A 27,939-nucleotide genomic window follows, 5' to 3' on the forward strand; every position below is an offset into this window, starting at 1 on the left:
CCTATACCCTGATCTTTCATTTGTCACTGATGATGGGTGTCAGCATAGAGTCTCTGCCCTGGGGTCATCACATTCCTAAGAAACTCAGAAGAACAAAGTTATCAACTTATAGCAGCTGGGAGGGGCCATAAAATCTACAGAGCCTGTCTGGGATAGTTAATCAGAGGTCATTCAAAGTTACAATAGGGTTTCTTTTCTACAATATGGTTTCCCTTATATCAACCTTGTGTTGAGCTGTTATCACCCTGTCCAAGCACTTAAATGGTGTGCATTTTTAAATAGGGTCTACTGCTTCATTTTGTATTTTACAAGGTAACTAACTGGTTCATACTACAACATCAGCAGGCCATTCTGTGGTGTTTTAGAAGTTTGTTTTGGGAATTTTGAAAATGTTTGGACTTTTTTTCCCCAAGATATTGACAGTCGTTTATAAATTATCATAGAGCTCATTTCCTGCTACCGTTCACCCTGTATATTAATCAGTTTTCTTTAGCTGTTTTATGCAATATAATCTGAATCAATAGTGTAGAGTAACTGCAGAGAGTCTATTAAAATGCACAGCATTCATGTTTATCTATAGACTAGACTTTTTCAGTGCTTTTCAACCAGATCCTACCCAACCCTACCATGTGAAGTCAGGGGCATGTACCATTTTTCAATTAAAATGGTCAGTATTACTCGTTTAGCACCAGTGTTAGGATTCTTTATTATTTTAACAAAGTTAAAAGGGATATTTGTCAATGCCAGTAAATTTTAGGAAAGCCCATGGCAATTCTGTGAACCAGTAGGTATTCTTAAAACTGGAATTCTGTTTAAACCTAATAATTTTAAAGCTAGTCCTCTCGTTGACCCCAGGAAGACTTCCCCCATTGCAGCATTTCAGGCATTTGTCCTGGACTGAAGAGCCTGAAAAAGTCACCCTGAACATCTCTCTTCACAGGGCATACAAGGCGACAAACAGAAATCACATTTCTTCTGAATATAACTTTGTGGTGCTCATTTTTAATCAGTTAGGATCTGTGTTAAGAACTGCTTGATTTAAAATTCATTTGGAGTGTTAGCATTTTATTCTTTCATAGCCACCCAGACACGGAATGATCCAAATTGTGCATTTATCAGAAGAAAAGTAAGAAAATATTAGTCTTATCTAGTAACACAATAGAAATCTCCAAAATTATTAAATATTAAGGTGACCCGGAATGAACTTCATGCTGCCTTTCTGTAGACAGTGGCAGGGCCTTTTAGGGCCGGCCCCGTGCCCTAATGTTTAAGTTCGGCGTGCTCCTTTTCAGCAGCCCGGGTTCAGTTCCTGGGCACGGACCTATACCACTTGGTGGCCATCCTGTGGCGGCGACCCACATACAAAATAGAGGAAGATTGGCACAGATGTTAGCTCAGGGTGAATCTTCCTCGGCGAAAAATATATATATATATCCCTTCTATAAACTGAATTTTTTGGAATCCAAGGAACTTCAGTATAGTTAACAATGCCTTATTTAGCTTTGTCTTTGCTATTTCACAATGTAATTTGGATACTAAGATTAGTGGGGGTGGTCTCATGTCTCTTTTCACAGAATTTAGATATCAGGAGAAGACTAACTCATCCAGAATGGCAAAATAGTCTCCTCACCTCTCCTTCCCCTGGCCCACCCATGGTGTGCAGAAGAAGTATTCTCCGGGTGATAACTGACAGTGCCATGGCTTATTCTCTACACATTTTCTCTTCATGAATGTTCTTTCTCCCGAATCAGGGAACTGCATCACTGTCAGCATCACAGGACTAGATTCCATCACCCTGCCCCCTCTCTGAGCTAAGCCTTAGCTGGACTCCCATCAGTTGGGAGGGCAGGGTCTCTACCCCGGAATTCTCCCCTTGGGCCTGGGGAGCCCCAGGATGGGCTCGTGGGGAGGCTGTGGACACTGTACAACTGCATGCATGATTTGGGGGGTGGTATGTGAAGATAGCACAAAGGTCTTATAGCTTTAAGAATTCTGTGACCCATAAAAGGTTGAGTTTCTGTTGCTGAAGTTTTAGGTCCTACTGAAGAGACTCAGTCAGTTTTCCAAGGAAGACCTCCCTGAAGCCAAGTCTAAATTGGAGGCCCTTGAGGTTGGGTGGTATGTACTAGATCCCATGCCTCCCCTAAGTCTGTGGGGCAGTGGGCTCTCAGAGGAGGGTATCCCCCACTATTTCCACCCCCTCACATACTCAATTCAACAAACGAATCCCAGTTGTTGCCTGGCTTACTAGGCTTTATGTCAGGTGCTCCAGTTGAAGGGCTGCACAAAGATGAGAGGGAATCGGTCTGTGTTGCTGATCCAAAGTGGAAATGCCCCCTGGACTGTAAGATGGAGGGAAGGTGGTGGAGATCCTTTGATGCCGACCATCCCACCACCACCACCATCTTAAGGTGCTTCCTACTCTATTGTAATCCTAGGACCTGCAGCGAGACATTGAACAACACAGTGCGGGGGTGGAGTCCGTGTTTAACATCTGTGATGTCCTACTGCACGACTCCGACGCCTGTGCCAATGAGACCGAGTGTGACTCCATCCAGCAGACCACCAGAAGCCTGGACAGACGCTGGAGGAACATTTGCGCCATGTCCATGGAGCGGCGAATGAAGTAAGAACTGGGCTGCCCCTAAAGGTTTTAAACGTGGCCGACTCAGTGCACCCCTCTGACCTAAATAACAGTAACTGTGTTCTGTTCCCTTCACTTTGGAATGTGAGGTATTAGCAGGGAAGGCTCAGTAGGTGTGACCAGCGCTTATTAAAGGAGTTATTCAAGAAAAATAGAATCAGGGTCATGTCTTTCCTCAGCTCATCTGTGACTCGGGCTGTAACCATGGCTGGCCACTGTCCTCTGTGTCCCCAGCTATAAAGTCGTGGAGGAAGCCCTGTCTCCTGTTTGTCTCTATGAGGCAGGAGCTCTGAGGTGCTGGCACTCCTAGGAAGAAGTGACGTCCCTGGTTATTTCCTGGAAGGGGTAGTAGAGTCTCTCCCCTTAAACAGTGACGGAGCAAGGGGGGTTGGGAACAGGACAAGTTAAGGGAGAAAGGAGGTATGAAAACTCGTGGTGGAAATGAATGGCTTGTGTTCTGTTGCTCTCCTCCTGTCAGAATTGAGGAGACATGGCGCCTGTGGCAGAAGTTTTTAGAAGATTACTCTCGCTTTGAGGACTGGCTCAAGTCAGCCGAGAGGACAGCAGCCTACCCGAATTCCTCAGAGGTGCTGTACACAAATGCCAAAGAAGAGCTGAAGAGGTTTGAGGTAAAGACTTTCTCCATCCTGCTGCTCCTGAGAACCAAGCCGGCGGCAGGCTTGGGAGCAGCTAAAATGACTTCCTGTTAGTGGCTGGTCCCCCAATCTGGCCAGGGCCGCCCAATCCACAACCTGCCATCAGCTGCTGAGGCAGCTTTCCAAGACATTACCGATTTATGCCAGCTGCCATGTAATGAACTTGAAAGCCTTTTTAGCTAGCATCAGAACAGGTGAAGTAAGCCCTCTGATGCCATTTCAGTTTGGGGTTAACCACTTGAAGCAGGTCATTTGGGGTCCGCAGGGGGTGTCCTGGCACTCTGCGTGCTTTGGCACTGACGGGCTCCTCTGTGACGCAGGCCTTCCAGCGGCAGATCCATGAGCGGCTCACGCAGCTGGAGCTCATCAACAAGCAGTACCGGCGGCTGGCCCGGGAGAACCGCACTGACACGGCCAGCAAACTGAAGCAGATGGTCCACGAGGGCAACCAGCGCTGGGACAACCTCCAGAAGCGGGTCACAGCTGTCCTGCGGAGACTCAGAGTAACCTTCTTACATCATCCGGGTTCTTTGTAGATTTTCAGGGAGAAGCCATACGCTGTATCAGGCTTGTGACAAAGCAGAGGGTAGAAGATTTCACTTAAGACCTAAGCTATCTTAACATTCTTCCAACACAGCCTTCCCTTTTGTTTAAGCCCAAAGCTGCCAGCATTCACTTTCTTCAAGAGGTTATTTGCTGATGAACCGGCTTCACAGGCAGAGCCTGTTTATGTGATTTGTGTTACCAAACACATCTCTTCTTTCCACTTCTGTAACCTCTAAAGGTGTGCACGTTAGCTCACACACTGCCCACAGGGTCTGGGGCGCTGCCGTCCCTGGGTCTGGCAGAGGCACCTCTCAGCCTGGAAGGAGGCCCGCTTTGCCCATCTGCCCGCTTTTGTGGGTCCCATGGGTTCTTGCACTGTGCAGGGTGTGGACAAAGCCCCCTCTGCACTGTGGAGGTTGGGGACAGTGATTATCCTCCCAATTTCAGGGCACACTGACTAACCTCAAAGGTTCGGTTTAATTTTTGAATGTAAACATTCACCTTAGATTTCCGTAATTCAGAAGACGTGATATGTCATCCTTTGTGAGTCCAGGTGCAACTGACAAGACCGGCGTGGGCTGTGGCTGCAGGAAGTAATTTTAATCCCTGGTTCTGTTCTCAGAGCAGAACGCTCTTGAAACCATTCTAAGAAGAAGAGAATCTGGGAATTTTTTTTTAACACTCTCAGAAGAAATTGGCTAGCTTCTCAGACAAGCCTCTTGCATTAACTTCTCTATCTCCTGCTGATTTGACTGTGACCAGTCTAAGCCATCATTTGGCACTGAATGCTACGTTTGTCTGAGAATTGGCTGCCCATCTATGAGGCGGTAACCAGAGAGGCATCCTTCATTGGAGGTGATAAATCTGGGTTTTCTTTCTCTGAGGAAACACACACAGAATTACATCCATGAAGTCAGACAGGACACAAGTGTAGGCTCAGCCCTGAGATCAGTACTTTTCCATAGTGAGGCTTGTCAAGCAGAAGCTTCCCCAGAGGCTGACAGGTAAAAACAGGCAAGGTGCCTGGCCTGGACTTCGAGAGGTTCCTCAAAGGACAGGTTGGAAAATCACAACTTAGACTAGAGAATTATAGAATTTCAAGCACTGATCATAGTCAACATTCCCACACCCTCCTTTGCCAGTGAAGCTGCAGAGAAGGTGGGGGGCTTGTTTGGTATCACACAGCCAGGACCAGACCCCAGGCTCCTGACCCCACAGTGGCCCCCTGAATGCCTTGTGGACCCCCCAGGTACCCAGAAGCAGCTTTCTGTGAGTACTCCAGGTACCCTTTCCTCTCGGCCAAAAGGGACCTTGCTGTCTACCTGACCTCTCATTCTGTCATCAACACAAACATGATTTTCTTCCCCCGTCGCAGCATTTCACCAACCAAAGGGAAGAATTCGAGGGGACCAGGGAGAGCATTCTCGTGTGGCTCACGGAGATGGACCTGCAGCTGACCAATGTGGAGCACTTCTCGGAGAGCGATGCCGACGACAAGATGCGCCAACTGAACGTAAGGCCTGCTTCCATAGCTCCTTAAAAGAGTGCCCCTTTGCAGAGGAGAGCTGGCCACGCATAGTCATCACCTGATACCCCGAGAGCAGAAGCGCAGGGCCAGAAACAGATATCTTCTGCTCTCACACTGTTACAAATCTCTGTACAGGCAGACCTCAGAGAAATTGCAGGGTTGGTCCCAGACCACTGCAGTAAAGTGAATATCGCAATAAAGTGAGTCACGAATTTTTTTGTTTCCTAGTGTATATAAAAGTTATCTTTACACTATACTGTACTCTGTTAAGTGTGCAATAGCATATGTCTAAAAAACAATGTACATACCTTAATTAAAAAGTACTTTATTGCTAAAAAATGCTGATCATCATCTGAGCCTTCAGCAAATCATAATCTTTTTGCTGGTGGAGGGTCTTGTAAAAAACATAATATCTGCGAAGCACAATAAAGCGAAGTGCAATAAAGCAAGGTGTGCCTGTATTGACAGATTAATCTCACTATCATTTCCTCCTTGGCTAGATTTTACAAGAGGTTTAAAAATAGAAATTTGCCTTCCCTAATAGAATGGCACCAATGAACACTATTATTGTGTAAACAGAAGCAAGTGCCCATTGGTGACTTGTTATGGGAGGTTTTCTGTTTCCTCCAAGTGCCAATAAAACAAGTTCTCGCCCTCAGACCCAATAACAGTAAATGTCCATCCATGTCAAACTTTCAGAATTATTTCACTTGGAAAAGTCACTGCCCAGAAGGGGGAGGAAAAAATATGTACAGTCGTTTTAAATTATTAAATCTTTATTGTCACTTTGTTAAAAATTGATGAAGCTGGAGTACTTGGTGAAGGAACAAAACAATAATGACATTTTGGTGCTTTTTCTGTGGCCCTGTTGTAAGAAACAGACATTGGATCCTCGGGGAAATTTTCTTTCTTTGAAATCTTTTCTGTCTCACATTCTAAATAGGGTTTCCAACAGGAAATTACATTAAATACCAACAAGATTGACCAGCTCATTGTGTTTGGGGAGCAGCTCATTCAGAAGAGCGCGCCCCTGGATGCCGTGCTGATTGAGGACGAGGTGGAGGAGCTCCACCGGTACTGCCAGGAGGTGTTTGGCAGGGTCTCCCGCTTCCACCAGCGGCTCACCTCCCACGCACCGGTAAGGGGACTGCCGCCCACGGAGGGCTTCTGGGCCACTCACAGTTGACATCTGACCGAACTTTTAGAGAATTGGGAAACTTACTATGCAATGGCTAACAATGATTTATTTTATGGTAAGAAAAAAAAGCTATGTTGAAAATTTTTATTTTCACTCCTATTAACATAGAACCACAATTACTGAGAAGCTCCCGTTTCCCAGTGGAAAGGATGGTGCTTCTGAAAGGTCTTGCTCCTGTTCCTGTTTTCCTTGTGTTCCTCAGGCCAGGGCTTCTCCGGCATTTGTCAGTACCCCTGGACCATGTGGATGACTGTTCTGGTTTTGCTTACGGTAGCAACTTGGGAATGTGTTGGCCTTTTTCTCTTAGTGTCTTCAAGCTTTTAATATTTGTGCCTTTCTGGTGCTTTGGTCTCACCCTTGAAGTGTCAAAAGCACCAACTTTCAAAAGCAACTGTGATGTTTTCCTTGACAGAGGGGCCTTTAGGGACATTCAAGTGGAGTTAAGGCCATTATTCAAAGGTCACTGCCTTTGTGTGACAGAAGCTTTAATGATGACCATTGACCAACACAACTGGTCACCTTTTCTTTTTTTTGTTTCTCCAACTAGCCAACTTCAAACATAATTCTTTTTCAGACATAGCCTCAAAAATTACCCTACAGTTCCCTCATTTTTAATATAGCCGTTTACAGTCATTTTTCTTAGAGTCGTTATAACACAGGGTGAGTAAGATTCTGTATTCTGAACAATAAGACTGAGGGATAAGACAGAAAGAACCTGGTGCATATGGTCCTTAAAGTTGTGAATCTTATCTAGAACACTCTAGTGGCCTTTAAAAGTTTTTTTTTTTTTAATTTTAATTTTCTGAATCTTGGAGGAACCTGCCATTAACCATCAATGAAACTTTGGCCTCCATTTCCTTATCTTCTCAAGTTGTGTAACTTAGATTATCAAATTCCAGATTTTTTCCTAAGAAGAAGGTGGAGATTTTGGAAAATACAGATTCTAGGCCCCACACTAGATAGTCTAAATTGGAATAACACCGACGGGGCCTGGGAACCTGATTCTGTTTAAAGCTGCCTCAGAAATGCTGATGGTGGCAGTTTTCAGGAATGCTGGCCGGGAGACTTCTGATGCTCCTCATAACTGCAATAGCCTGTGATTTGGTTAATTCTGAAAACCGGATCCTCCCGCTTTAGGGCTTGGAAGATGAAAAGGAGGCCTCTGAGAATGAAACGGACATGGAAGACCCCAGAGAGATCCAGACTGACGCTTGGCGTAAAAGGAGAGAGAAGGAGGAGCCCTCGTGTCCTCAGTCCCTTTGTCCTCTGGTGCCCCCGGCACCGGGGCCCGAGCGGTCTGGCTGTGAGACCCCTGTCAGTGTGGACTCCATCCCTCTGGAGTGGGATCACACAGGTGACGTGGGGGGCTCCTCCTCTCACGAAGAAGACGAGGAGGGTCCATACTACAGTGCGCTGTCAGGTAACGGCCCGGGTTTCCAGAGCCCTTGAAATTGACCCATTTGGCAGTGTTTTTAGCACCTTAGCACCATGGCCAATTCTCGATGATCAGAAGTCCAACTTCTGGCTGACCCTGACTTCCTGTGGCCTCCTGTGCTCTGTCCTGCCCACTTTCAACTCCTGAGAGTTGCCTCACTCCTATTACAGGCGGAATGAAAGGAAAAAAGAAACAAAAGTCACACTGGGATGTTTAGGCTATTCACTGATGGCGCTGGCTGTTTGGGAGGCTCCTCAGTGGACTTTTCAGAGCGTCAGTAGATCAAGTGTCTTGGTTCCTTCTGTGCGCTTCCCCTCCCCCACCACTGCTTCGGACAGTCAGGAGTTGGCTGAAAAAATCCTTCTGGTTTTTTAAAGCTTTTTAATAAAACAGATAAAGGGTACTTTTCTCCTCCCAGCTGACAATGTTTCTACTGTTTTGACTTAATACTTGGGCATTCATCTGCAGACGCCTGCAGTGAGGAAAATGACATTATTCTTTTTCAGATGTAGAAATCCCTGAAAATCCTGAGGCATATCTTAAAATGACCACAAAAACTTTGAAAGCGTCTTCTGGTAGGCCCCTGCCCGTGCATGTGTCTCAACGTGGCAGCATCCTGTGGCGCACACTGCATCCTAAACCTCGCTCCCATGTCATGTCTGACCTCTGCCTTCTGTGGACACCATGCGCCTGGTCCTCGTGTCATGGTGTATTTACACTGCCGTACTCACACATACCCGCGTGCTCCTCACAAAGCCCTGCCAGACCAGAGCAGTCGCGATGCCATCCCTCTCCTCCCCCTCAGGCCTGTGCAGAAGGGAATTCTTCATGGTGCCTTTTTTAATTTTTATTTTCCCTCCGTCTAACTCAAGTCCTTTGGCATGGGCCAAGCTTTCTTCATGGTGGCTTGGTTTGGAACTACTTCCTTGCTTATGGTGACTTCCGGGGAAGAGGATGGGGGGGTGGGGGTAGAGGTACTGTTGCATTTTCCGCAGGAGAAGAAACCTTCCTTTCCTTGACTTGCAGCTCCAATCTTTACTCCCTGCCCCGTCCCCATCTGCAGTGGTGGGTAGAGCCACGAGCAGCCCTTTGGTCCCCAAGTGCATCCTGATGTTCATGCTTCCCCTCACTCCTGACAGGCCTTCAGTCCCCTTGACCCCCAGACCCGGCCCTGCTGCCAGGGTCCCCACCACTACAGACCCCGGTTCCAAAACACCACTCATCCCGCAGCAGATCATATGTTTGTTGTGCTCCATCGTGAACCCATCTAGTGAAGGTCCAGTGCTGCTCAGTTGCATGACTCATTTCATTCCCTTCGAGGACATACTGACATTTTGCAAACGTGCATGCTTTGCAAGGAAAGCTGCAGAACTCATGTTATACTGTAACCTGATGCCATGTTCCCCATGACCTTTTTTGTTAACTAAATATGAATCCTTTGGTTGGAGAGAATGAATTGTCACTTGCTACTTTTTGTTTCAGGTAAATCCATTTCTGAGGGCCACTCGTGGCATGTTCCTGACAGTCCTTCCTGTCCCAAGCATCGCTACAAACAAGTGGGAGGTGATAGGAATGTACAACCCGTCCCCTCAGATTCCAGCACCCCTTACAAACTAGGCTATGTAAGTCTTGACCCTGCTGGGAGTAGAACCCAAATGCATGAGTCATAGTTAAAATTTTTCAAGAGAGAGAGATTTTGGTGTATATTGCGTGTACTCACCCCCCAGGCGCATTTTGAGTTGGTTTTCCCATGGTGACAATATCTCTGCTGAGCTGTCCTTACTTCATTAGAACCCTGGCAAAACTGACTAGAGTTAAAAATAGGTTTCAGCCAAAACCCATCTTTGTGTGTGTTGACATGATATGACAGTGGTTATTACTGTTGAGTCAGTCATCCAGGCAAATAGTGGAGAGGTGAATGCTGGCTTTCTTGAGCTGCTCCTGAGCTCCCAGACCTTTGTTATATTTACCTTTTGACCACACATCCTATTCAAAAACTTATGACATCATGTTCAGAATGATTTGACAGGGTGCTGTGGTAGATGTGGGTTTGATTCCCAGCCCTACCGTAAATTGCTCTGGGGCCATAAGCACTTTGCCTTGCCTCTGTAAGCCTTCTTCACCTGAGGATAAACCTACCTTACATAATTGTTGTTGGGATTAATGTGTGTAAAGAAGGCCCTCAGAAGTGGTGATCATCACTATTGTTACTGCTGTACATGGCTTGTTGTTGTTGTTTGTAACAGTGACTGTTCCTTCTTAGTTACATTTTCCTCAGCCAACATGAGTCCTTGGCACACTCTGGCTATGCAGCTATTGGGGGACAGCCAGCCTAGGATTAAATGCTGGCCACAGATCATTCTCAGTTCAGAGAATTAGTGACAAGCAAGTTGAAATTAAAATGTCTTGAGCATTTTTAGTGTCATCTTGTAGAGAAACCAGAAGCAATGTAAGCACCACTGGATTAGTCCTCCAAGTTCCCTCTGTGTCTAGGACTGAATATTGCTAGATAATTGGAGAAGATTCTGCCTGTACATGGTCAGACCCAAGTCATTTGACAATGAGCTGTCTCTGCCCAATGCAGAAACTCAGTTCCTCTTGCTTAGCAAGGAGTGTCATCTTTAATCTGTCCCTCTGGGGTGTCAAATAAGACCTGACAGTCTGGGGTGGAGAGACCCTAGCTTCTCACCTTGCTTTACCTGTGGTTTGGCCTCCTTGGTGACGATGCTTATGTCCCTAACCTGGCTGGTTTCAAAAGCTCAACCCTTTTTTTGTGTCCGAAACCAGGCATGTCACCACAGATCTGAGGGTTTTTTATTTTTTTGTTCCACACAAACAGGCCCTATGGACACTATCCAAAGACAGCATGGCGTTTCCAAAAAGGATACATTTATTTTGGGAAAGGCCTGAGATAGCAGCCCAGTCAGCTCTGTGATAACAGAAGAGTCAATATTTGCAGGGAAAGATAAACACTTGGTACGAATGACCCTGGGAGGCCAATGCGTCCTCTGTGTATTTCCGATTCCTGGTGATAATAATGCCAACCAGCGCTACAGAGTGACTGGGAGGAAACTAAAGTTTTGTAAAACACTGTGCAAATGTGAAAGAGCTAACACAATAACAACCTGGTATGCCCAATGATTGTTTTTAACTCTTTTTGCTCGGTTGTTCGAGGTGTGTTAGGAAACCTGCAAATTCAGTCAGGCCATTTTATTCCCAATATTGACACCTCACTGCTTTCCCCTCCCTGGGTCTCTGCTGAGGCTTCATTTCTGCATTTAGCTTTGCTTGCCTATAAATGGGACCCATACACTAAGGCACCTCTGTGTCACAAGCAAGTTACCCTTCGGAGGAAAGGGCCCCGTGTCTTCGTTTCTGATCTGTTGATGTGAACCAAGATACTCTGCAGACAGCCTTTAAAATTTGTAGATGGTAACGTACAAATTGGCTCATTCTAGGTCAAGCTGCTGTTATCTCCAGGCACTGATGGTGGCAAAGAAGGCTCACAAGCCTTGAATGGCAGCCCACAGCAGGAAGACAAAGGGCTGGCTGGTCTACCTGGGCAGCAGTCAGGTATGGTTAAATGAGGCAGCTGGAGTCTGGTATTTGGGGTGAGTTGGGCATTTACTTTAAGTCATTGCTCGACAGAACGTTAATTAGGAATTGACCAAAACTGCTGCACTTACCCTACAGCAGCCAATGTTATCTTAGAGTCAGCTGACTTGTATTTATGAACAAATTCTTCGGCTGTTTACTTTCTAAACTGTTCTTTAAATACTGTTGACAAAATGAGCCTCTTCTGATGAAGTGCGTGTGTTAATGACTTCACTTGTATGTGAAGATCAGACATGAAGATGATGAGCAAAGAGTTGTGTCAGATGTCTCCCCATTAGACTGGTTCTGATTATAAAAGTAATTACTCAGCTGAGTCTAAAGTCAAGCTGATCATTCACAGACCAAAGAAGCAAGCACCCTGGAAGCAGCGTCAACTGAAATGCTGAACTGGGACCACGGCACATATTGGCAACATGTTGGGTCTCCTACCCCGCCCCCTCATTCCAGCCTTCGTGGGAGTGGAGTGGCGTGGGCCTTGAACCAGAGCAAGGGAAACGTGCTGTTGCACGCCCCAGGGGAGGTGATAACGTCCAAACCCTGTGCCTCCCACAAGGGGCGTCCCCTACAGGTTTTCTTACCCTGAGCCTGAAACAGCTCGAGGCAGAGCAAGCTGTTTGCATTATTGCTTCTTTTTATTGGCGGCTTTTTATTCCAGGTGCTTTTGACAGATGGGAGCTGATTCAAGCACAAGAACTTCACAATAAACTCAGAATAAAACAAAACTTGCAGCAGCTTAACTCTGATATCAGTGATATCTCCACTTGGCTGAAAAAAACAGAAGCAGAGGTAGAAACATTGAAGAAGGCAAAGCCTGCGGATATTTGGGAAATGGAACTCAGAGTGAAGAAACTGAAGGTGGGTTAGAAGGAGGGGAGGAGGGATTCAGAATGTGCACGCAGATGCCTTGCTGTGCTGCTCGGGCGGATCACATCTGTCAGTGGTGTCGGTGGCAACTTTGCAAACGGTGTGTGGTCGAGGTCAGTCTGTGGAATTCCATTTCACTTCTGTCACTGGCAAGGACACAGATCTAGATTTTTCTTATCTTATAAAAGAGCATCTACAAATGATGCCAAAGCCCAGAGTAGCACGGGGGAGATGTGGCTGAGATCCCCAGTGCTGGAAAGATCTGGCTTCTGAGGCACCTCTAGACTCTCATGGAAGTATTAGTGGCCACTGCCAGGCAGCTTGAAACCACCTTTCCAAACTGTGTATGACAGTCTCAGTTAAGACTGGTGGTGGAGCGTTGAGGGTGGGGAGGACCAGCCCACCTATTAATGAATTCTGTGGTCCAATCTGGTTACCCCATTACACAGTTAGGATTTTTCACCCACACAGTCAGCCCTCACCCCACTGGAACGGTCCAGGGAGCAGCGGGGGAGCGGTTTGAGCCCTGCACTCTGGGGGTGGCCTAAGCAGGAGCCTGAGTTCCCGAGAGGACCCCAGGGCTGGGGTTTTGGGGTATCGAGGCCCTCTTCATATTTGTACTATTACTTTACTTTGTGCATTAATATATCAGGAGTTACCATTCATCCTAAGGAACAACACTTTTGTCATATCTAAGGGCAAATGCAGGCTAACTGTGGATACTTTATCTAGAAGACTTTAATCTGGTCCAGAAATGTTATTAAGCCAAGCAGAGGTCGGCAGAGTCTATTCACGCCTCGGGTTGAGCTGGCTGGCCAGGAGACAGGCCTCCGCTCTCTGGCCTGGCTGCCCAGCTGGCTGGCCAAGTTCACTGACCTTGTAAGGAACGCAGCTCGCACCTGATGCTTCTCAGCCAGTCACAGGCGAGGTTGCTCTGGTTTCTGTGGCCGCAGCTTGGAGAAGTGTTTGGAAGATCCATTCCCCCCTGAGGTTCAAAATGAACCCCACCTCACTATTTTCAGAATGCCTTACCCAGTCTTTTCCTCTGTGGTAGGAGATATTAAAAGCCTTTGAGACCTACAAGGCTTTAGTGGCCTCTGTCAATGTGAACAGCAAGGAATTTCTACAAACCAAGAGCGCCGAAGCCAAAGAGCTCCAGGGCAGAGTCGGCCAGCTGAGCCTGCACTGGGACGCGGCGCAGGGCGCGGTGGAGAGCTGGAGAGAGGGCTTACGGCAGTCACTCATGCAGTGCCAGGTACGCCGATGCAGCACCGAGCCGCCCACAGCTGGTGCCCCAGGCCCAGGCCAACGTGGGTGGGAGAAGCAGATATTTTTATCATCATCAGGCCGCTTTCGCACAGCCAAATATGGCTTGTGTTAGGAAACATGGGCTTTACCATTTGTTTCCAAAGAGGCCCGCCTGCTGTCTCAGAGACCTGACGCTTGCCCTGCGTCTCCTGCTCTGTTGCCCAGGCCCACTCCTAGTGTAAGGGTTCCAGCAAGCATTCCAGTAGGTCGGAAGTGCCACCCCAACATTACCCCATCTCTGTCCTTCTGCCAGGAAGGCTGTACAGCAGAGTGATTAAGAGACCTGGCCCTGGAACAAGAAGCTGTTTAACCCAGCTCTACAGCTTAGTAGCTGTGTGACTTTGGACAAATCACTGAGCCTTCTAGACCTCAGTTTTCTCATGTGAAAAATGGGAATCATTTGAGTGCCTACCTCACAGGGTTCTTTGTAGGACTACACACATGTAATCTCAGGCCAGCACCTGACACAGAGTCAATGCCCAGCACACATTAGCTCTGCACCACTGTTTGCCTCTGACCCCATCTTAGGGAATGTGAGCCCACCAGCAAGGCTACACACAGTCCTGTCCCTGGGCCACAGCCTGTCCTGTCGGGCTGTCCCCCGTGGCCATTGAATCTGGGGGATTTGTCGAGTGATTTGTGTGGTCTCCCTGTGGAATATCAGGGGGGCACTCTGAAGCCCCACCTTTCTGCCAGCACTTTTCACTTGGCTAAATTCCGCATGCCTCCTGGGGCTGTGCCACATGCACTCTCCTTCCCCGTTTCCTGGTTTTGGGGCCTTGGCATTTAGTTTAAATCTGGCCCTCTTACTCACTGGATAAGACAAGAAGAGCAAATGGCTTTGATGGACTAGAAATAGCAAGCTGCTTCCCAACACACCTTCCTTCATAGTTCTAAGAAAGGGCAATGCTGTGACGTGCGTTGTTTTTTAAGGACTTCCACCAGTTGAGTCAAAATCTGCTACTGTGGTTAGCGAGTGCCGAGAGCCGGAGACAGAAGGCCCGTGTCACTGACCCAAAGGCAGCCCCCCAGGTTCTCCTGGAGCGTCAGGAACAACTAATGGTAAGTTTCTTCCTAAGGAGTTAGCACTACCACTGGCCTCTGCTGGGAAGTCAGTACTTAGGTAGCCTTGCATAGTGTTTCTGGGACCAAGAATGCCAGTGTGGCGTTCTGCCCTCATGTTGCAGTTGGTGTCTACTGAGCATCCCGTTGTAGTTCTGAAGTGGAATGATTTCCAGGGATGAAGAGCCATGGCCAAGAGCAGGAAGTCTTCAAGACTCTCAGGAATTGGGGACGAAAGTCTTGAGCAATATCCTGAGAAACTTAAGTCCACTTGAAATATTTCTTTCCCTTGTGAATACGGCTCATTTGGAGGAAAATATGGTGCTTAGTTGCTCCATGGCCATGATGAGCTGTATGAGTTTTCTATATCTACTATAGAAAAGTCTTACTTCTTGGAGGGTAGTTGTGTTTTCATATATTTATTTGACTAAGAAGCTGAGACCTATATATTCTCACTTCCACTCAAGGTGACATACTCATTTGTAAATTTTTATGTGGGCTCAATTTTAAATATTTTAAATTTAATCAAAGTACTGGTCATTGTTTTTAAAACATATATTTGTATGCTGAAATCTTTGTCAAGCCCCACTTTCCAGAGCAGCCCTGTTCAATAGAACTTTCTGCAGTGATGGAAATGTTCTATGTCTGTGCTGTCCAATATGATAGCTCCTAGCCACAGGTAGCTATTGAGCACTTGAAATGTGGCTATTGTGACTGAAACTGAACTTTTTATTTTAATTAAATAGCCAGTGTTGGGGCCGGCCCGGTGACATAGTGGTTAAAGTTTGGTGCATTCTGCTTTGGCAGCCCAGGTTCACAGGTTCGGATCCTGGGCACAGACCTACACCACTCATCAAGCCATGCGGTGGTGACCCACATACAAAATAGAGGAAGATTGGCACAGACCTTAGCTCAGGGCCACTTTTCCTCAAGCAAAAAGAGGAAGACTGGTAACAGGTGTTAGCTCAGGGCCAATCTTCTACACCAAAAATAAATAAATAGCCACTGTTGTCTAGTGGCTACCACATTGGACAACGAGCAAGATAACCACCCTCAACAATACACGTGGATTCACCCCACAGCTCTGTATTTCTAAACAGTATGCTCACGCTGCTGTTTCTCGATTTATCCACTTTACATGTTCCCTTGACTTGGACTTCCTGCCACAGTGGATGAGGGCGTAGTCTCCCCATACCACCCCCATCACTTTTCCTCTAACTCTTCCTGCATCACAATTGTCTCCAGAATGAGAAGGAATAAAAAGTAGGGGTAGGGTGTCACCAACATGCTATCTAAATAATGTTAGGCTTGAGGACACAGGCAGATACGAGAAGTAGAAGGTTCTGGAGTGGAATACCACCCATCATTCATCCTGGAACTTTTCCTGGCCCTGAGAAAGCCTCATGCAGCCACACTAGCTTCCCTTTGGATAAGCAACTGTTTCACACACTTTTTTATTTTTAGCAACTGGAAAAGGAGCTGGTGGAACGTCAACCTCAAGTAAACTCATTACAAGAGATTTCAAACAGCCTTCTTATTAAGGGGCATGGAGATTATATTGAAGCTGAAGAGAAGGTACATGTTATTGAGAAGAAACTCAAACAGCTACTTGAGCAAGTGTCCCAAGACTTAATGTCCTTACGGAGAAGCCAGGTGAGTCCACTTGTGGCTTTTAACTATAAAGATGTCATATCGGATGCAAACAGGCAAGCAGCATTGCAGCCTTGCTGCGGGAGCGGGGCTGTAAACACCTGGCAGTGGTTTGAGTGGAGTCTTGAGTCATGCCCCTCTCTAGTTGTGTGGACTTAAGTTACATAAGCTCTTGGAAGCTGTTTTGTCATTTGTAGAAGAGAGATAACAAGAGTACCTATTAGCATGGCTGGGTTATGAAAAACAAGTCTAATCCCTCTATCATGTCTGCCTTGCCTTCATATCCAACAGACACCAGCCTTCACTTTCCTCACGTGGCACAGTTCAAGTCCTCTTCACTGTCCTGGTCACTCTCTTCTGACCACTCTCTCATTTGTCTACTTTCTTCTTAAAATGTGATCCAGCTCAGAACAAAGGGAATACCCAAACCGTGGCCTCCCCAGACTTAGGGCAGGCCTGTCCCCTCCATTCTAGAGTATGTAGTTCCTCCTGTGCAGCCAGGACTCTATTGTCTTGATGGCCATGTGATTACATTGACACTTGCTGTGAGCTCACTGTCTCTGTCCGTGCTGCTGCTAAACTCAGTCGCCCCCAATGTGTGCTGTGTGTTTCGATGCAAATGGTTGGCCTTGTGTTGTTTACATTCCCTTTTGTCTGAAAAAATCCTTGTGAAACAAGCAGGGGGTGAGAGCAATAGAGCCCCCTCTTCAGGAAAGATTCGAGCTGGGGGAGGGCGTGAGCAGTGCAATGAAGAATCTGCATGAAGCACGTTTTTGGGCCTTGAGACTATTTAGAACCTACTGTTTCCCTGAACTAAACGCTTGGCACGTGGATTTCAGAACCAAGACTCGTCTCTGCCTGGCTTGGACGAGGTAGATGCTGGAGACCAGCCTCTCGCAGCATCTGTGCCAGCTCCCCAAGCGAAGGTGAGAGCCCCTTTCTCCTGTGAGAACCACACTGTTTATTTTTAAAAGTTACTGAGATGACAGGAACAGGGCTCCGAGGCCCCATTTAACATTTCATGGTAGCACAGATCTGCTTCAACCTCTGCTGGTCAGTAGGAAGCCTTACTCCAAAGATAAAAAAAAATCAAAGTACACTTTTTAAAGGCCTAAATCAAAGGCTGTCTTCCAGTCAGCTGCCCTTCATTGGGATTCTAGTAGGTTGTGAAAGCTGGGGGCCCTCCTAGCATTGTTGAAGGGGCTTCCTGATCCCTCCATTAACCACAGGTCAACAAACTGGAACATGAAAACCTCGATAGTTGAACAAACTCAATCATTTCTTACCTCATAGAGTGTAATCTCAAATGTGTTACTCTAGGCTCAAAAGCTTGTCGGGAAGCTGACCTAAGGAAGGTGTGTGATTTAAGAAGGAAGGATGTTTTATTATTGACAGGACTAAACTATCTTAAAATCACTAACTGGATTATTTTTATCCAGCAGTTTGGAGCAGAGAGAACTACAAAAGACAAGAACAAGACAGACAGCAGGTAACAGGGCTCTGCAATCACAGCAATGAGTTGTCATCGTCTCCCCCTCACCCCCCCCCAACCCCAACCCTGTTCCACACTCTCACCATGCATCTTGCCAATGCCACTATCAAGGTCTTTGTAAAAGCCGGTTTTCTTGTTTTCTTTTATCTGGAAAGGGCTGGGCTTCTCTTAAAAAACTGAACCCCAGCTGTTGGCCCCATTTTAATCACAGGTCCTGGGTGTCGTACTTAAGCAGGGGGTCAGGTCACGTGATGAGTGGGTTTTGCTTCTGGAAGCTCCTTCTCAACCTCCTCTGTTGACAGGGCACCCAGCTCGGCGGGCCCCGGCAGCTCAGTGCCTCAGCGCTCCTTCCTCTCCCGGGTCATCAGGGCGGCGCTGCCCCTGCAGCTGCTCCTGCTGCTGCTGCTGCTCCTGGCCTGCCTGCTGCCCTCCTCCGAAGAGGACTACAGCTGCACTCAGGCCAACAACTTTGCGCGGTCCTTCTACCCCATGCTGAGGTACACCAACGGGCCGCCCCCCACATAGAGGGCTCAGCCCGGCCTGCAGTGCCACACCACCAGCCCGTTTACTCAGGTGCCCACCTCGTGGCCCAGACCAACCTGTGAGTGACTGAGCATTGGCACGGTCCAGGGACCTGCTGTGGACTCCTCGCTCTGGGCTTGGCCAGAGAGGGCTCTCTCGGAACCCAGGACAGGGAAGCTGGGAGCAGCTGCCCCGGGCACTGTGGCAATGCTCGTTGATTGGTTTCAGGATCTCTGGAAACTGCAGTTTCCTGACGAGCCGAGCACTTTGTGAATTCTGATTTATTTGTAAAACCACATTATTAAAATGTAGCAAATATGGTCAGTGAACAGTAGTGTTCATCACATACAATATATATTATAGAAACAAGCAAGCAGGTGCCACCTTAGAAATGGTTCAGAAATTCACATGCATGCTGGGCTGATTGATTGAAACAATCGTATTTAAAATGTTTAGAATTAATTTTACTCCAATCAGATAGCCATCTTGAGCTACAACTTATAAACCAAAATGTTCTGTTCAGTACCTACGTCTGCTCTTTTATATGCTTTAAATTTTTAAAGAAATTATATTGCATGGATGTGGTTATTTGTGCATATTTTTTAACAATGCTGAATCTGTATGAATAATGTAAACATTGATTTTTTTAAAAAAAATCAGATTTTAGCTTGAGCTTTTGACTAATGTACAGTAAATGCCAAACTACAGACTTTGTAGGGACATTTTTTTTGTAAGTTAATTTTATAAGACTTTTCACATTTAAAGTGATGCTTCAGGTTTTGTTGAACTGTTTGGCCACAGGGGGTTGGTACAGAAACTTGAAGCTGTTTGTGGTATGTACAACGTAGATGTTTCTCATTAAAACAAACAAACAAAAAAAAATAGCCATACTTTTGTTGTTCTGGATTATATTACAAAGCAGTTAAATGGTATGTATAATCTTCCATAGAACAAAAATTATTTTTAAAATACTTGGGGAGATTTATTGGTTTTAATTGTAAGCTGTGCTTTATATTCTACTTATTTAACTTTGTACACAATAACTTATGAGCTTTAGAAACACACAACGTGTATATGTGGAAACTGCCCAGCGTGTGACCCTCCAGTGCTGTAGGGAGTGATAAGGGCAGTGTGGCATGGAAGGTGGACACAAAGGGAAGGATCATTTCACCCAGATTTTTCCATTCCCAGCTCTCTCCAGAGTAAATGAACAGAAAATGTGTAACAAATGTTATAGGCAAAGCCACCTGCTTTCCACACAATTCCAGTACCAGTCTATGTCCCACCTGAACAGAGAGGGTGAGTGGAAGTTAACCACTTCCTCGGTGAACTGCTCCCACCCTGCATGTCTTGACACTTGGGAGACACCGCAGACTTACCAGCAATCTCAGTCCCCTCTCTCCTTCTCAGCAAAGCACAAACCTTAGGGGAAGCCAAGGAAGCTCCTCAGTCGATGGAGCCTGGACTTGCAGCGCCGGTGGCCCCTCTGTGGGTCCGATGTCCCCAGGACAGGTGCAGGTCACGAGCAGCTTTATGAAAGGGACCAGCTGAAGAGAATCTCTTCACTTTACCGTCAGTGTTGAAAGTTACCAAATTATTGGAAGTGATATGGAGAGAAAGGTACTTTTTACCACATAACATCAAAGTCTTTTAACTCTTTAAAATAATTCATCTTTTTTCATGGATTACAATAATTCCAGAGGGAAATGTAAGTGAAAGTGTTACCCAAACGTTTTCTTTAAGCCACTAAGTTGGTTAGAAGGTCTCTGCTCGTTTCGCCAGAGGAAAAGGAAGAATCCCTACCTTCCAGTCCAAAGGAGGTGACTGTTCTTAGACCGTTTCTGCCCTTAAGGAGGGACCCTGGGGCAAGTCAAAGTCGCAGTGAAAGGAAAGTGTTGATTGCATTTTAAAGCCTAATTATGGATGTCAATCCTCAGGATATAGGCCCTTGAGTCTGGAGTCTGTACTCCAGGCTTCTACCCCCTTCCCTCACCCCCAGGAATCCTTCCTTCACTCAAAGCTCGGGTATTCCCAAACGCTTGTTATGAGATAATCAATGTTTTACACCTTCAAGAGGTTTTGCATCTCTCACTCCCCACGTGCAAGGGAAATTTTCAAATGACTCTTGGCATTAAGATACCAACTATGAATGAATGACTTTTCTCCCCATACCTGATGGGGTATAATACTAATCAGATGGGGTAATTACAGAAAATCTACCCAAATACTTGATGTACTGCATACCAGGACTTTTATATTTGTGGGCTGCATTTTCCTTGAGCACACAGTGCCTGCAGTCGTAAGTCACATGTGAGATTAGCTGACTAAAGATTAAATTGCTGCTGTTTAAAAAGTCATCAGCAGGGGCCCGGCCTGGTGGCATAGTGGTTAAGTTGGCGTGCTCTGCTTCAGCGGCCCGGGATTCGCAGGTTTGGTTCCCAGGCATGGACCTACACACTGCTTGTCAAGCCATGCTGTGGCAGCATCCCACATACAAAAATAGAGGAAGATTGGCACAGATGTTAGCTCAAGGCCAATCTTCCTCACCAAAAGAAAAAAAAAAGTCTTCAATAGCTTAAGTCAGATTCTTAACTCTCTGGAAATTGTATGCAAGCATTTGTGTTTATGTGCCTTTTTCCAGGAAGAGTGTCCACGGTTTTCATCAAATTCTTAAAGGGCCCTGCAAACCTAAAATATAACAGAATTCAGAATAGAATGGGAACAGTGACTACTTAGCCTTATTACTTAAAGTTCTTATGCTCAACTCCCAAATACATTTTTAACAACAAAATTACAAAAAACACTTTATTTAACTCATGTCACATTAAACGTCTTTCTGCAGCAGTTCCATAGACATTAAAGGGACACAGCAAAGGAAAAGAAGTACCTGGAGGAATGGACAGCAGATCTCAAAATCTTTCACACAACAGCAAACATTCATTTGTAAAAAGGCCCAAATTTAAAAGCCTGCTTATTGGTACAAAGCATTCATCGGAAAAAATGATACATGATAGTCAGCCAGCAGGCACTGTGGTACACCAGACCACTGAATAATAAAGTTATACGACCAACAGTCACAGCATTTAGACACCCAACACAGAAAAGCAAATGAGCAACAAAGCTTGTGCAGTCAAGGGGAGCTGGTCTGGGCTAGCGTCGTCAAACCTCTGCCTTTCCCGTACAGGAAACCCACCATCACATAACAGTGACTAGCCCCACAAGTGAAGAGGATCCTTGGAATTCAAAAAAAAAAAAAAAGATCCTTGACTCCTAAGCAACAAAAAGAGTTATAAGAGGATCATACATGGCAGAGACAATGCACATCTTAGAGCTGCCACTGGAGCCAAGATTCCAGCAACTCGGAGAGCTATAAAGAATAAATGGCACGTGTTTCACATTACAGTGTACCAAAGTCCATGGGGAAGCATCAGTGCCTAAAAGGTGTGAGAATTGTACATGGGTGAATTTCCAAGGAGTACATGCCTCTCTAGTGGCGTGTACTTTGCTGCATCAGGGGAAGCCACAGGAGACAGGAGGAGGCGACAGCAGTGCTACCCACTAGCTATGAGCCCAGGACAGGAGGGCAGGAATAATAGAATTTATCCTATCTTTTTCCACCTGTCGTGGCTGCTGTCCTGTAAAGGTTCATGCAGACCCCCTCTAAGCTGAGAAGGAAGGAGCTAAAGGTGCAGTAAGGCAACCATAACTGTCTCCATTGTGTGGAGATTCGGCTCCAGCAGACTTCCGCAAGCAAGTCCTGCCCCAGGAACGCTGCTGGCGAGGCAGGCAGAAGACCTGAGTTCCAGGCCAGGCTTTGCCGTGAGGAGTTTTATGATCTTGAGCAGTCAGTTTACGCCTCTGGGCTTTAATTTACACGTGTATAAAAGATGGGACTGAACGTCTATGTCTATGGCGTGTTCTGGAAATTGGGAGGGGAGGGTGCCACAGCAGGCCCCACTTAGATCACAGCAGCCATGCATGTCAGACTACATTTGATGAACGGATTCTGCAGTCTAAAAATATTTTTCCTTAATGTTTTCTTTTTCTTTTCTTTTTTGTGAGAAACATTAGCCCTGAGCTAACATCCGTTGTCAATCCTCCTCTTTGCTGAGGAAGACTGGCCCTGGGCTAACATCCATGCCCATCTTCCTCTACTTTATATGGGACGCCGCCACAGCGATGCGTAGGTCTGCGTGCAGGGTCTGAACCTGCAAACCCCGGGCCACCGAAGTGGAGTGCGCGAACTTAAACTGCTACACCACCGGGCTGGCCCCACTTAGTTGTTTGTTTGTTTTTTTATCTAGTTAAACTGCATGATTACTTTCAGCACTGGACTTGGACTGCCCATGTCTGTCACTTACTCCCTGAGAGACCTGGAGCGAGTTGCTTATTCTCTCTAGTTTCCACAGCCAGAAAAACAGGCCAACAGTAATTATCATGAGGATTAAATGTGAATGTATGACGCACTGAGAACTATGCCGGCACACAGTAAGTGTTCCACAATATTATTTTTAGGTACTAAACAACAATGTATTTTTATCATTTCTTTCACATAACCTTTATTGTTTTTTTAAAGATTTTTAGCTGCTTAAAGAAATGTGTCAAATCTTATTAAATAAAAATGTTTTGTTTCAAAATAGACCTAGAAACTGCAGGTTCACCTTGAATTTGAAAAGGTGTCAATATATGCAAGCCCCTTAGCAGATTTAAATAACAACCAAACTCTGTTTTCACATGCTAGAAAATTCTAGAATTGCTTCAACTTAGTTTATATACATGAATATATAACATAGCTCTGCCAAGAATTGGCAACTGATTGTTTTTCTTACTGAAATCTTAAATAATTGCCCTTCCAGCTGAGTTAGCAGGTGAAGTAATCCAGATAAAAACTCTCTCACTGTAGAGCTTTTATTGATTTTGACTTGTTTTGTTTTTAATACAGTTAAGACCCTCCAGATTTGTTATTAGGCTGACAACTTAGTCTTCTGCTCCTACCTCAATTTTTCCAGAAAAATCTCTTCAGAATTATTTTAGGGTTGAATCCTCTAGTTAGCCCTGGTGACAGTGAGCGTGTGACAGGCCTGAGGCCAGACAGGGGATGCGGCGAGGGCGGAAGGAAGTGCAGTTAGAGCAACTGTGTGGAAACTCCCGTGCCGCTCCCCCGGGATTGCCCTCACACGTCCTCTTTAGGAATTGACATTGCTCTCTCCGGAACCTGAGGGAACACTCTGTTCTAATGTTCTCTGTATTAAGAACATTCCATGTTAATTATTTAATAAAAATATGTCTATATGACCCCAGATTAGACACTCACGTGTTTGGAATTAAGCCCAAATCTCACTCATCTCCCACAAATAAGTTTCTCTTATTAAATGATCACTTACAAATCAAAATGGAGGACAGGAATCTTGCCACATGAGTCTGAGGCAAAGCTGAGGATCACTTTTCCATAATACATACAATGTAGTTAGGTGGGGCTTTTTTCCCCAGTACTTAGTTTACTTCCTGTTTACAGTTGTCAGGTCCTATTCTCCCTAGTTAATTCCCTTTCAAAACTGCATTTGTCCTAGGGTCCGCCCAGTGGCGAAGTGGTTAAGTGCGTGCCTCACTCTGGCAGCCCGGGGTTCACGGGTTCGGATCCCGGGCGCGCACCGACACACGGCTTGTCAAGCCATGCTGTGGCGGCGTCCCATATAAAGTAGAGGAAGATGGGCACCGATGTTAGCCCAGGGCCAATCTTCCTCAGCAAAAAGAGGAGGATTGGTGTCGGATGTTACCTCAGAGCTCATCTTCCTCACAAAAAACAAAAACAAAAAAACCCTGAATTTGTCCTTGCTTAGCTATGGGAGAATTTGAAGTTGCCTGTGGACCATTTTGGGAGTGGGAGATACCCTCCCAAAAGAAGCCATCTAAAAGAAAGCACTATTAAAGAGAAATGGCTAATCTTTAAAATGGACATTGAGGGTTTACTGAAAACACATAAAAATGGCAGCCTGACTTGCACACTGGTGTCATCCTGGGAGGACGTGTTTGGGGCAGAGGGGCACAGAGATTCTAAACGCTTCATCTGAAGGGGGAAAGGACCTTAGGCTATTCAAAACAAAACAAAGAACCCCTTTAAACTATAAACCATGTTCTCTCAACTGCCTACTTGGCCCAGACGCTAGTGGAAGAAATAGCCTTGCATCGAGGAGGCCTCAGGTTGGACTAACCTGTATCCCCAGCACACAGGCAGGTGAGACCTGAGCCAGGAAGAAATTACCGAAAGTGTTACATCCTCCTCATGGGCTGAATTCAAATGCAGTGAAACAAGTCGCCTCAAGAAGCATGCAGGGGGCCAGCCCCGTGGCTTAGCGGTTAAGTGCGTGCGCTCCGCTGCTGGTGGCCCAGGTTCGGATCCTGGGCGCACCAACACACCGCTTCTCCGGCCATGCTGAGGCCACGTCCCACATACAGCAACTAGAAGGATGTGCAGCTATGACATACAACTATCTACTGGGGCTTTGGGGGAAAAATAAATAAATAAAATTAAAAAAAAAAAAAGCATGCAGGAAAATCTGAAAAATGAGTAATGGGCACTAGTGCTTTCGTAAGAGCATGCACTCGTCTGGGTAAGCACAGGATTTGGCATAGAAGGGAGCTTGGACACTGAGTCCAATATGGTGCCTACTTTGGGCATCAAAATCCACAATCATGTTTAGTGAACAGAAACTTCACTCCACTGCATACTGATGTGGCAGTGGCTTGGACCTCATTCTGGTTTCGTTTTTTGTTTTGTGTTTTTTCCAACCCCGTAGTCTTTTTAATAAATACAATTGATAGAATTTCATCAGCAAGTGATTGTTCAAGGCCTCCCTTGAATAATTATTCTTTGCCTCCCACTTCCCACTCTCTAGCCTCACATTCTTTCTCTTTGTGGTGGGGGATTCTAAGATGGCCCGAAAGAAATAAAATTGACCTTCTGGATGACACTGTTTCCCTGGTTCCTATGAAATCAAGCTCATGTTTTCTGTACTGAATCCCACCTACGCTGAAACACTGAGTCACTACGAATAATTTCAAACCACCTCAGAACACAGACAATGGTGTGTTCTCTAGGTATATGTCCCAAGTGTTTCTGAAACAGCTTTGTTCAACTTACTAACACTGCACCAGTATCAAAATTAAGAATGATTCAAGGTCTCACTAGCAGAAACCAAGCTTTATCCCATCCAATTTAATCTTCCTAATAACTTAGTAAATACAGAATGTGCTAGCCAAAGTAAACCTATTTTCAAAAAGAAAACGTTTTAATCTCTTATCACGAGGTAATTTTTTAAACATTATCACAAAAATCAAAAATGATTATTTAGTTGCTCATGTCCAAAGTATAGATGTAACTCATTTTATGCATTTACTATGTTCCTGAAAATTTGTACAAGAACTTCAATTTTTAAAAAGTGCGTTAAAATTGTAATTTCAGAGGTGCTTTATCATCATGTCCTATTCATGTTCCATTTGGAATAAGAATATCTAAGTTTCTGTTTCACCCAGCCCACCATATAAATGTTCTGGTAAGAAAATATTTTAAAAGAACTCTAGGGTATAAAAGAATTCTTTCTTACTATAAATAATTGTCCCTCAATATTTCTCTTTTTTAAGTAGAGTTCACAAATCAGGTCTTGTTCAAGTGATGTGCTCGTCAAGTCTACACAATTTGGCCCTGAACCTGACTGACATGCTGGCATGTGTGTAGCTATTCACCCTTCCGCGGAATAGTGTGCCTTGCACACACACAGCCTAAAGTGTCCCTGTTTCCCCTGGATGGCTGATGTGGCAGTTGTGGCTGCCCCAGGGAAGTGTGGTGGCTGTGACCCACTCCCACAGGAGAGAATCCCATTCCTGCAAACACTGGACCTTTCTCAAGCACGTGCCAGGTCCCTTGGGGCAAGAGAGTTTTAAAGAAGGACAATTCCAGGGGCAGGAGAGTTAAATCACACTCCTCCATGAAAGTGATCACGCAGACACACACCCCGCCCAAATAATTTGCAGGCTCTCTGGATGGAAATTAAGATGGCAGCAAGGTCTTGGGGGAAGATGGCGGCTTGCATCCCAGCCTGACCACTGGCTCCCTAGGTCACTTGCCCTCTGGCCTTCGACAGAGTAATAGCAATACGTGGCATCAGTCCCCACAGGCCTTCGAGGTAGGTATGTGAAACTAGTTAATTGATTGTCATCACGGTTTTCAATCCTACAATCAAGTGGTCCAGAAGAGAACGTACAAAGATCCATTCTAAGGGCAGCTCAGGTTGCACACCAAAGGTTAGTCCACTTCCTGTCAGGGTGCCACATTCTCTCCCCTTCCTTTTGTAAAGCCCTTCCAAGTCAGATTTCCACCATTCTTTCCAAAACCTTTAAGATGTTTTCCAAAGGGGTGGAAGGGAGATAGAAAGTAAGAATGGGACCACGCTGAGATCCTACAAGGCCAAGCAAGACAAACTCTGCATTCAAACATGCCCCCTGGTAACAAGCAAAACCGTGGCTTTTCTTACCCTGACTCCCAGGAAGTGGGAAGGTTGGGGGAAGGATGGTACATGACAAGTTTGCCATCAGCAAATGAGGGACCACACATTCCTACCACACATGTTGTAGGAAGACAACAAAGCCTGCCCACTCCTGACAGGGCTCCTGGTTCGCACTGGAGTTCACGCTTCAGCCTCTGACCTCCTCTGCGGCCTGTTCACTCAGGGCTGGGCTTCAGTGGGACTGTGGGTTCTGCGAGCCCTCTTTGCTCTCACTCTCCTCTGCTGGGCTGCACTCGGACCCTCTGACCAAGGACTTGTACCCGCGAAGCGTGTGGGCATTCAGCATCTCCAGCAGCAGGTCGTACACTGGGACCACATTTCTGCACTTCATGCTCAGCAGGTGTTCCATGCCCTTGTTACTATGGGGACAAAAACGTGCTGAGATTCTTCCTGTGAGGCAGCGTGGGAACTCCGAAATCTCCCCCAACTTTGCCCAACAGAGCAGTCCACCCCCCTCCCCCGCACTTCCCCCAGCCCTTTGTTCTATGGTTCTTGCATCTGGCTCCTTCCATAATCTACGCTTAAGAGCAAGGACAAGCGTCCTGTGGACCTTTCTGTCCCACTGCCCACCCACAGTGGCCTGATAGCGCCTGGCCCACAGTGCAATCGATTCTCGTTGTTCATGGTAGCTATGTTCTATACAGTCACCACACACCCTGAATTAGCAAATACGGAACCACTGCTCCTGGGGGGAACGGTTAGGTTCTGAAAGCCTCTGGTCACAGCATTTTCATCACCCGATTCATACACAACCTTGTTTTATCTGTGTTTTTGTTTAAAGACACCTTATTTAACATAAATTGTTGATTCATTAACATTGAACTTACGGCCTGTAGCACTATCGCTCATGCCTGA

General features: G+C 46.0%; 2 protein-coding genes across 11 annotated transcripts in view; one reads left to right on the plus strand and one right to left on the minus strand.

Moving 5' to 3' along the window:
- Positions 1-19,402, plus strand: part of SYNE2 (spectrin repeat containing nuclear envelope protein 2) — a 265,485-nt gene extending 246,083 nt beyond the window's left edge. For 6 of the 10 annotated variants that reach the window (XM_058567087.1, XM_058567091.1, XM_058567093.1 and 3 more), the window contains 16 exons: positions 2,439-2,626; positions 3,123-3,273; positions 3,621-3,803; positions 5,222-5,359; positions 6,318-6,512; positions 7,710-7,992; positions 8,514-8,582; positions 9,490-9,629; positions 11,466-11,580; positions 12,278-12,477; positions 13,541-13,741; positions 14,728-14,856; positions 16,321-16,509; positions 17,346-17,432; positions 17,946-17,995; positions 18,301-19,402. In XM_058567087.1, coding sequence (XP_058423070.1) covers positions 2,439-2,626; positions 3,123-3,273; positions 3,621-3,803; positions 5,222-5,359; positions 6,318-6,512; positions 7,710-7,992; positions 8,514-8,582; positions 9,490-9,629; positions 11,466-11,580; positions 12,278-12,477; positions 13,541-13,741; positions 14,728-14,856; positions 16,321-16,509; positions 17,346-17,432; positions 17,946-17,995; positions 18,301-18,523 — 2,541 coding nt within the window. In that variant the 3' untranslated portion in view covers positions 18,524-19,402. The remainder of the gene's footprint in view (positions 1-2,438; positions 2,627-3,122; positions 3,274-3,620; positions 3,804-5,221; positions 5,360-6,317; positions 6,513-7,709; positions 7,993-8,513; positions 8,583-9,489; positions 9,630-11,465; positions 11,581-12,277; positions 12,478-13,540; positions 13,742-14,727; positions 14,857-16,320; positions 16,510-17,345; positions 17,433-17,945; positions 17,996-18,300) is intronic. The other 4 variants (XM_058567088.1, XM_058567092.1, XM_058567090.1 and 1 more) reach the window with 2 other exon arrangements.
- A 6,475-nt stretch (positions 19,403-25,877) lies between these two features.
- Positions 25,878-27,939, minus strand: part of ESR2 (estrogen receptor 2) — a 70,194-nt gene continuing 68,132 nt past the window's right edge. The window contains exon 9 of the mRNA XM_058567098.1: positions 25,878-27,443. Within this exon, the coding sequence (XP_058423081.1) occupies positions 27,257-27,443 (187 nt within the window). The 3' untranslated portion in view covers positions 25,878-27,256. The remainder of the gene's footprint in view (positions 27,444-27,939) is intronic.

Source organism: Diceros bicornis, chromosome 24, assembly GCF_020826845.1.
Source record: "Diceros bicornis minor isolate mBicDic1 chromosome 24, mDicBic1.mat.cur, whole genome shotgun sequence".
NCBI classification, from domain to species: domain Eukaryota; kingdom Metazoa; phylum Chordata; class Mammalia; order Perissodactyla; family Rhinocerotidae; genus Diceros; species Diceros bicornis.